The 10610-nt window shown below is 45.7% G+C and overlaps 1 protein-coding gene across 7 annotated transcripts in view; it reads left to right on the top strand.

Annotated features, from left to right (window-relative positions):
• Positions 1-584: 584 nt before the first annotated feature.
• The window catches only part of celf4 (CUGBP, Elav-like family member 4), a 75305-nt gene continuing 65279 nt past the window's right edge, over positions 585-10610 (top strand). For 2 of the 7 annotated variants that reach the window (XM_019881340.1, XM_019881339.1), the window contains exon 1: positions 585-1570. In XM_019881340.1, the coding sequence (XP_019736899.1) occupies positions 1282-1570 (289 nt within the window). In that variant the 5' untranslated portion in view covers positions 585-1281. The remainder of the gene's footprint in view (positions 1571-10610) is intronic. The other 5 variants (XM_019881335.1, XM_019881334.1, XM_019881338.1 and 2 more) reach the window with 3 other exon arrangements.

Below are 10610 nucleotides of genomic sequence, written 5' to 3'. Positions count from 1 at the left end.
TCTCGGTCAATTCGATGTGGTTATTTGCTGTTTTAGCACCATCACCTAAAAACAAACGGCATCATTCAAAGTGTCTATCTGTGCCTGATATTAAATTCCGAGCCAACCTTATGTGCCCCCTCTGAACGCCACTCGGCGGTGCTCACAGACTTTCCCTTTCTGGGAGCTCACGCATCCCGTGCCTCGGGCTTCAAGAATAACACAATAAACTTACATATTGACGTGACCGCCTTCGGGTGTTATGAACAATGACACTTAAAAGACAGAAGAAATGACAAACGTGACAATAAAAGCCTTCTCTGGACTGTAACGTGTTCGTTTCAGCACCGCGGAGCTGTCCGGGATCTCCAACGCGGGCAGGATGCATGCGGCCAAATAAAAGGCTCTGCAATGTTCGGTAAACAGTAACACCACCAGTCCACACTGTCTCTTTTACTGAACAGAGCTTTACTGATACAACATCAGTGAGCACGCCAAATTTTTGTGATCGTGTAGTTTTTCACTTGCTGAGCAGGAGCACAAAAGACCGTTTTCATCTATAGTTCTCTATTTATAGACCCTCTCTCTGCCTCGATGGAATGTACCATTCGGTCTTCCCATCACAAAATGGGGGGGTGGTAGCAGAGAAGCTGTGTGCGACATAAACCAAGTTTAACAGCGAGTTTATCTTATTCCCTCCCCACCGCTATGGCAGAGTTGGAGTCAGTCCTGCTCCTTTAAAGCAAGAAGACACCCATAGCGACTCGAATGTAAAAAAAAAAAAAAATGAAAGGGCGCCAAGAAGCTGGGACGAGGGAACGTGGGTGTAAATAGGCAGTGAACACGCTTGGTCTCTCTCTCTCTCTCTCTCTCTCTCTCTCTCTCTCTCTCTCTCTCCCCCCATCTGGTCTCTCAACTCCTCTCTCTCGCTCTCTCTCTGTCTCTCTCTCTCTTGCTCGCTCTCTCGCTCGCTCTCTCTCTGTTTCCTCGCTTTTATTATATCAATGAACGACTTTCTGAGTAGGACTTAAACATAAGGAATCAAAAGGCTCCATCGGGACCAGAACGGCATCACGCGTTTCTGCTATGCGACTTGGCCGGCCGCACGCTACATGTGTTTTGCTATCAATGTAAATATTGGCTTTGATAGGACGAGAGCCCAAAAATCAGCTCTGGCGCGGCTTGCTTTCGGACGCGAATTTTGACCAAGACTCGCACCTTGCCTTTTCATTCGCCACCACTATCATCGCCATCTGCTGCTGTTGCAACCCGCCCTCAACTCGCTGGCCGCTCCGAACGACGATGGCAACTTTAACCAACGGGCAAGTGGACGCCGCGGTGCACGGTGTCGGTGTCGGGGTCGGGGTGGTCTCCGCCAGCACCAACGGGCTAGTGAACGGATTAAGCCACAACCACAACCCGGCGGGCTGCCCGGCCACCATCCCCATGAAAGACCACGATGCCATCAAACTCTTCATCGGTCAGATCCCCCGCAACCTGGACGAGAAGGACCTGCGGCCCCTCTTCGAGGAGTTTGGCAAGATCTACGAGCTCACGGTGCTCAAGGACCGCTTCACGGGCATGCACAAAGGTGGGTGACGCTCCCGGCATCTGTCACACATTGAAGGGCGTCAGGAGCGCCACTCTGACAGGGTGACATGTCAAAAAAAAAAGAAGAAAAAAACAAAAACAAAGACAGAATGACGCTTCGTCGCTGGACTTTAGTCAATGTCCTAAATCTTAATAGCATAAAGTGTCACGACAGCATGCGTGCGTGCTGGCAGCTTTTGTAGTCCGGCCGTTGTAAACGTGCTTTGATTCACTTGACTAAATCCAGGCCATTAAACTCACGTTTTCATGTTGCAATAGCCGGAGGCTGTGTTTGATTGCCCGCAGCACTGTGCGTAGTGTGAGTGCGCGTGCGCGTCGCCCGTGCACTCGCGTGTGCAACTCAAGTACTCTGTCCATAATTAACTGTGTGCTTTCCACGATTCTCCAAATTCTGTCAAAACTTTTTGGATCGCAACGGATTCACTTAGATTGGCTATTAATGAGGCTGTCTCATTAGATGATGTCAAATGTCTCCGGCTGATTGGACGTGGCCTTTGAGGTGTAATACTAATGACCAGTCTTTGTTTAGGCGCAATAGGAATGATGGTACTTTCCACTTGTACTTTATTTTCCTCTCTCAAGGGAAGGCAAATCACCATTTAATGAGAGGTCAGTAATTGATCCACTGTACCTGCAGGACATCTCCCAGGGGAGGAAAGTACATTAGGAAAAAAAAAAAAAAATCACTTTCTGCTGAATGGCTTCGGAAACTACATACAAATGATTTCAGAGGGTCGGTATAGGCACGGGAGAACAAAAGAGACAGAGGAGCAGAGTTTGCATTGGGGGGTATATTTTATTAATAGCACAGCTGTGGTCACCCCCTGTTGGACGGTTAATCACCAGTGGCCCCAGAACTATTGGCATGGCTCACCAGCTGATTCTAAGAAATGTCTCCTCACTGCGATATACGGCCCTGTTTCCCGCTTTCATTAGCGAGTCCCCGCTGTGCTCATATTTTAACTAGCTTGAGGCACTAGCTACTGCCTGACTCACTCACGTTCCCTGCACGGACCTCAAACACCTTCCAGCCACGTTCTATATTAAAAAAAAACTGTCCAAATTAGGAGAAGGCAAGAGAGTGCACACGTCACAAATAAGTGACAGTCGCAGCCCAGATTATTTTTTTTAATATGTTCTAAAGCATAAAGCCCCCGTTTCCCCCCCCCCCCCATAAGACTTTCTTTGTAACATGCGGTTGACATATTTTCTTCAAATCACTTCTGTGAAATCTGTTTGTTGTTGTCGATCGCATGCAATTGTCGTTTTCCATTTGGCTATTATTTACATTCCAATGTATTATTCGTATTTCCATGGCAGTGTGAGCTACTCAAAAGTCTGTCGAACTGTCCTTAAAAACGCTCAACAATTGTTTTTTTTGATATACTGTAGTTGTCCTCACGCCCTTTCATCATCTTGCTCCCTCGTGGTCCTGAGTCTGCATATGCCATTCAGTATGAGGCAGAAACTGTACATACATGTCGCATGATTCCACACTTTCAACCTCTTTCATGAAAAAAAAAAAAAAAAAAGCTTTGTGGTCGTCATCACCAACCATGTAGAGCCTCACATTGGAAGACTGTTAGCCCCGTTTAACTTAACAAGGATGCACTTTTAGCAAGAAATAAGCTCAGTTTCAGCTCACTGATCCACGGCTTTCTTTTTTTTCTGCTACCGCAGGTAATAAACATTGCTTATCCTGTTCTACAGTATCAACAAGCCCGAAGAAGCAGCCTTCCCTATGGTAATGCTGCCTCTGAAGAAAGAGACCCCTATTATAGCCATTGTCAGCTGTGCCTGTGATACTATTGCCATAACCCTCCCCATAATGACTCCATGTATCACTGGTAATCTAGTCTTTAGGATTCTGTCCCCTTGGAACAGAGAGAGGGCTTGGAGGAGGGGGCAGGTGGGGAGGAGGGGTACTGAGGGGGGACAGAGGTCTGCAGAGTCTGGGAGTGGGCGCCGGGACACCGGCGCAGGCCTACATTCTCTCAATGATTTTATTTCTCTCCCCTCTGCGACCGAGCCATGCTAATAGAGGCCATTTATAATGGTCACCGGCTACTGCTACCGCCGCTGCAGCAGCAACCGAGCATAGCGGGTCTGAGACGCACAGTTAGCACACAAGGGGCAGCCTTCGAGCTCGCGCCCCGCTACAATTACACGTACATACAATCCGTCCGGTTGGACTGTATGTAAAAATGTGCGGCTGATTGTGAAGTGTGAAGTCGTGGTCGCATCATCCTATCAACATGATTGTTGTCCTCGTCAACACAACCGTCAGCAACTTTGTTTTTCTCTCTCAGTGAGGGGTTGGATGGAACATCATTTCTTCTTGTACCTTTGCTGGTCATGGATGAACAACATGCAGGGCTCGGTCAGTTGGCGTTGCAGAGCCTGAGAGTTAGGCTCAAAGGTTGCTCACGCGTCATTGTTTTGGGCTCAGGGTTGACTTGGTGAGAGATGTAAACAAAGTCTCACAATTTGTTTGCTCTAAGGGGGACAAAAAAAAAAAATTTTACTCAAACAGTAAAAGACGATGCCCATATTTTGGAACATAATAGTGGCCGTATGTATCTTATCTATACTGCAGATGCGTTATGATACAGAAACTTGCTCATGAAGGGCATTGCATCTCTCTAATCGCCTATATTTGGACATTTTAGCCTCTTTTAATGAATATTTCAGAGAAGAAGGCTCACAACAGATTATCGGGCGTATCGTGTTTTGGTAAAACCAGAAAGTCACGACGCCAAAAAACATGAAAGACTCATGCTGTGTTTTATTGCAGGCAATTAGATGTTGCAGGCTACCATTAGAGAAGCACCATCTGCAGAAAGGAGGATAAAACCAAATTTGCCTTCGAACAAAAAAGAAACTGTGAGCGTGCATGCGAGCGTGTGCGTGCGCGCCTGCGTTTTGTCCTGCAGGTCTGCGTTAATGCAGCACGCGTACCGGACGAAAAATTTCACTCCAGTTGCATCATCCTCTCTGCGGGATCTTTCTCTATCTCCTCTTGCATTTGCTTTGGGGATTCTTGTGTGTGCGTGCGTGGACTCCTTCCAGAATACGACACTCAGCTTCTCTTACAATGCGCGCTCAGACTCCACTTTGTGTCCTGTTTCGACTAAGATGCATCGCCATCGATTTGGGGTGTTTTTGTCGGGAGCACTGCAACATGTGTCACAGAGGACGGCGCTACTTACAAAAGTACACTTAGCCGGCAGCGCCACCCTGCTCTCACCAGGCACACTGTGGAACGACTCAGAAGTGTCAAACCACAACAACAACAACGACAACAAATAAAGGGCGGAGCAGTAAGAGGAAATACAGTGAACCTAATTTGTAAAGGAGGAGAAGGTGCCTCAGTTGTCTGTTATTGTTGCAGGGGAACTGCGAGATGGCCGAGCGGGGAGCCGCTTGCTCGTGTGTCGCAATGAGCAGTTGAAGAGGAAGGCAAAGAATGGCGCTAGTGCACATATTAGCATGCTAATGGCACGAGTGGAACCGTGAAGCCTGTCACGAAAACCAGTCCTACATATACTTTCTGACCTCGGCGCTCCTCACATTAAAACTAAAAATAAGAGGGGGATAACGCAAAGGAATGGCCGGGCTGAGAAAGAGCAAGTTAGTTTCTAGATAGCGTATGCAAAACTAGCGAAACACTCGGGAAAGCGTAGGCGTCCGCCAAGGTTGCGAAATCCTTGACCATCTGAACTGTTTGAGTGAAATATATGCAACGCCAAATGGTTCCAATCTGCAACAGCGTCATCTAATTGCGCTGGTTTGTCGCTGCCCCTCTTGGCCCTGCTGCAAGTAGAATGTAATGTGGGGGGACGGGGGGGATATATCTAAATAGATTCCTCTCGCTATCTCATTGATAACTTTGGGGTTTTGTTCAGACCTCCCATTCAAAAGGTTTCTAGCCATCTCTAGTTGTGCTAGCCAGAAGAAATTTGACTTTTTTTGATTTCGTCTCATAAAATGTCGACCAAGGATATGGATCACGTAACAAAACAGTTTGACGAACAATGCTACTTTTTCCCCCAAGTTGTCCATTTGTTCATAATTTGATCCAATTGGTTTGTTTTTCATTATGAAAAGGTGAATAACGGGCCAGAATAGATCAGCCAAGCCAGACCAAATTGGAAAAAAAGTCATGTTCATGTTCAGTTATAATTTTCAAACTGCACAGATGCTTTTATTTTTGGGGCTGCATTTATTGCAGAGTGGGTGACACTTTTTACATCGCTGACATAATCAAAGTATTCCTGCATTAAGAAAGAAACAAAACGAGCACACCGTTCCAGGAAACGGGACCTTGAACGTCGTTACCTTCACTGTGGTGAGGCAGAATGAAGACTGAATGGCCACAAGTTGACGCTTTTGACGTGCGTCTCTTTGAGAATTCAATTCCCTAATGACATTATCTTGGGGAGCCACTTCATTCAGCCACAGAAAACATTTAACGCAAAGAGTTCAGAGATCGCACGGTGTCCTAATGTATACTTGTGCATTAGTGTGTACTTAATGTCTCGACTTGGCAAAGGCACGGCTCTCGGTGGATGGCGGTTCTGACCCGTGGAGAAAAGCAGATGCTGATCGACACAACTAGATACAGTACTGTTTTTTTGGGCTGGTTTATTATTTTTGTGTAGCCTACTATGCAAACGTTACACATTTAGTTTATGCTCAACTAATCGCCCGGAGCGGTTTTAAAATGAAATCAGTGTTTCATCAACATTTGGCTTTTTGTATTCCATATGCTTCCCAGTCTTGCTTTCCTCATGTTGTGCTCGTTGCCTTGGTTGAAGTTTTTAATAGATGGAGTCAAAACTTTTTGCTCCTTGGGCTTTGAAATAGGTTCCATTTCCCAATCTCTTGCATCACCATCTTTGTGTTATCTTTGAACAAATTGACACCGTGGGTAGTTATTTGATTTTATTAATTTTTTTTGTCCCTCTTCTTTAATCAATTTTTGTGCTCTGCCTGTCTGCACTACTACTGGCCGGTGGTTAAAATGGCGTGTGCAAAACTTTTATTTTTGTGCTGCATCTTTGTTCAGTGTGGTTTCATTTCTTTATTGCCACTAGCATGATCATGTGTCGGGGATAAAGAGTGGAAACAAGAGTATTTAAATAGCTTTAGATGATTAGGATTATCCCAAACTTTTTTTTTCTTCCATCAAAATACGTTCCGCAGCTCTTACAATAACAAATATTATGGAATGTGTCACCGTTTGTGTGTTTATGGATTTTTTTTTTTTTTTTTTTACCCTGAACACTTATCATATTTCCTCCTCCCCCTTTTGTCTATGTATATGCTCCAAATGTATGCGTGATTATACCGCGGACAATAGAACCGCGCGGGCTTCCCATTTAAAGAGGAATGCTCAATTGCGAGCGTCTATGTTTAACAGTAATATGAATATTTAACGTGCGAGCGCAGATGGAGCCCTCACTATGCACATGAATTTAGCCCTCTGCTGCAGCCCTGCACTGCAGAAAGCTTTGCATGAGGAAATAGCAGCATGACGCAGCAGTATTATGAAAAATAGACCTTAATTTTGTCACCGCTAACAGTGTCGGTGGCCCATTAATTCACGTCCGCCGCGCAATCATTCCAGTTGTGCTTTCTGCCCCCGCGTATCATGTATTTGTTTGGAACTTTATCGAATGACTCTTTGACTGTTTTGATGATCAATTATTTCACATCATTGTGAAAAGAGTGATCATTTCCAGAAAGCCGAGTCGGTGTTTATTCTCCAGGAAACGGCAAATCGTAACTCAGAGTGGCATATCCGGAGCCCTGTCAGCCGGATTCACAAGAATAGGGATTACTTCAGGCTTGTACTCTTTTTCTCCTGGACAGAACGCATGTCGCTGATCTCCGTGCATGTGCAACGTGTCGAACCAGACTTTTATTTGGCCCTCTGTGGATTTGCAGTTTGTATCTCCCATCCTCCGTGGCTACGCGGAACGCAAAAGCGGCCAGATTTGAGACTTTTTTTTTTTTCTGTAACCATCTGCCTTCATGCTTATTTCATGCGTCCAATTAAAAATGCACTACGTAGACTTGTAAGAGGAAGGTGGGCAGGAGGGTTAGGTCTTTCCAAAGATCCCACTCCATTATTCAAAACCAAGGCCGATTCAGGGAAAATGGTCGTAGGTAAGTTTTCCAGCGCTTAAATTTCACGTCATAAACTCTATCCTCGAAATTCACACAGCAGGCACTTGTACGATGTCAAACTAACTATTGTAAAAGAAAGATAGGGCAAGCCCAAATGGCAAAATGTCATATGGTGCTTAGTCCATCGATGTTGACAGCCGTGCATCATTTTTTGGGGAGTTTTTGTGGCACGTGTGATCCGGACCCTAGCTAGGTGAATGGTGCTAGAAACTCATTGGCTCCTTTCTTATAATATAGTTCCTTTTTATGGGCTGTCTCACTCACTGCGAGTGAGACCACGTTGCAGATTCAGACTCCCAGAGTCAGCATCCTTCATTTAAAATATGACTTCTCTTGAGCAGATGCGAGAAGAACATCTGACGCTAGCAACTCGGAGCAGCTTTGCAATTCTTTCCTTTCATAACGACTGTAAATTTCCTCACGAGAAATGTGTGACGTTTGGCGCGGCGCGAAGGAATGAGCCAGAGCGCCGGGTGCTTATTTTAAATGTTCTCCTTCGCAACCATACCATTTGCCTCCAAAATTGGGCGTTTTGCAGATCAGGTATCATCGTTCCAACCATATTGGCATCCCATTCAGGGAAGATACGTTAGGCCCTTATCCTATTATGCTGGTTGGAGAGCAGATAGAGCAAAAGACATCATTGCAGAGGGAGATGGTGCAAGAGCGCGTAAAAAACGACACGGAGCTCAAAAACGGAGGGAGATGTTGAAACCGGGGTGATGTAAGCGAACGCGTGAAAGAGGTGGAGGGAGATCCACGGCGGAGAGGAGAGGAGAGGCGCACACAAAGACAAGAGCATCAAAAGGCAGACGGTCGCGTGGAAAGGGAGGATATTGTGAAAAGAGGTGCAGCCCACACCGGGGAGATTGGACAATGTGAGCGCAAGGCGGAGGCGGGATAGGAGTGGGGAAAGACTGTGAGGAGGAGGAGGAGGAAAAGAGTTAGAAGATGGAGGGAGTCCCAGAGACAGATGTGGCCCTCGCCGGCCCCAGCTGATTGATAGCTTCTGGCCTACTTCCATGCCAGGCTTTGACCTCTCTGCCCTCTGCTGTAATTTATAAGGGTGAGTTTTGCCAGATTTAAGTGCTACACTCTCTGGCCATCGTGGGCCAAGAAAGGAGAATGACCTTCTTTGGAAGAGAGCTGCATTCGACCCCCGTCGCTCTCAGACACCCCAGGAGCAAAGTGTGCCCTCCATATTAGCCGGGATCTTACACGAATCATTAAGCAGCACCCCTTTGCTCATTTTTAGCTCGATGAAGATTTGGCTGAAGTTTGAACATCGGCGAGAATCGAATAAGAAATGACGTTGCATTTTTCGGGAACGGGCGGGCTCTAAAATCCGCAAGTGTTCATATACGTTTGAGGTTCGCGGTCGGAATTACGATTCATCATCATTCACAGACCGCATCCTCGCATGAGTTTCCTGGGGTGTGTTCAGTCCAGGCTTTCTTGCATCGGGTCGCAGCTTGAAAGGAAATGACATGAAATTTCATGGCGCGCAATTGTGTGAAAAGAAACAAGGTCTTCTATTATCTGCATTTCCCCTCTGGCGGAGCTCACCTGGTTGGCTGGTGAGTGGGCTCAGCTGGGTTTGGTGCTTGACCATTCGGTGTGCTTCAGCGATGCACAGCTCAGTCAGGGAAGGAATCTGGACAGAAAGCCGTCAGCAAATTATAAGGGATTTGCAATTTAATGGTTGCTGAGATCGCTGCCTTTTCTCTGCACAGGTTCCCCAATGAGACGGACGGAGTCCATTAGTTTGGTTCTTTAATCACAGAACAGGAGATGGGAATCCTGGTCATCCACTTCCAACCCTCCACTTGCTGTGGAATGAGTTCATGGAATTTATAGATAGAAATAGAGGTGTGTGTGTGTGTGTGTGTGTGTGTGTGTGTGTTTGCATCCACATGAGTCCGTGAACATTCATTATTTGATAAACATGGCTTCCCCCCGGAGCACAATTTGTGTGTGTTTGTGAGGAAGAGAGTCGGGGGGGTGGGGTGGGGGGGGGGGGGTGAGCTTCCTTTGCAGCTTATTCATCAATAATATGTAGACGCACACACTCTCATCGAGCACCGCAAGAAAAATGATAAATATGGCTTCCAGCATCACGTTTCAAAATATTACGACCACAACCGCTCAAATTGAAAAAGAGATCATATGCCCCACAAGAAAAGGACCATGATGCTCCAAGTTATACAATATAATAAAATGATGGCATACATTTTTTTTGTTTTGTTTTTTTTCAAGCAACTCAATAAGAATGTATTGTAACTTTTGCACCAGCGGCTCTTCCTACAGATTTTACTTTGAGTTGAGCAATTTAAAAAAAAAAAAAAAAAAATTTAAAATAATACTGAGAATTAGATTTGCATTTGTTCATTTTTTTTTTCGCAATATAGTTTCCTATCTCGCCCCATGTGGGATTCGTGTGGCTTTGTTTAATGTGTGCTGCGCATGGTTCTAGACCTTCTCCATTTGTAAGGTGCCTTGAGATCTTGTCTGTCGTGAATCGGAACGAAATAATACACCTGACTTGACTTCATTGACAAAAGCACAGTTTGATGCTGAAAGAGGTCCAGCCAACGTAAAACTGAACGCATTGCTCTGTTGAAACAGAATTTGTAAAGTTTTGTTCAGGCACTGCAGAGGAATTTAATTTCAGCACAATGTTGGGCAATACAAGCGCTATCTCACAAAACGGTGAATGCTTGCGAAGGCAGCAAACGCTGAATTTGTCGATTATTCCGATGATGGCGAAAATCAGGGGATTGCCTCTCTCTTTTGTGACATTGAGCAACTTTTGGCGACGCTTCGGGACA

The sequence above is a fragment of the Hippocampus comes genome, unplaced genomic scaffold, assembly GCF_001891065.2.
Source record: "Hippocampus comes isolate QL1 unplaced genomic scaffold, H_comes_QL1_v1.1 scaffold68, whole genome shotgun sequence".
NCBI classification, from domain to species: Eukaryota; Metazoa; Chordata; class Actinopteri; order Syngnathiformes; family Syngnathidae; genus Hippocampus; species Hippocampus comes.
Note: the sequence above shows the minus strand (reverse complement) of the source record. Positions and strands in the feature narration are given on the sequence as shown.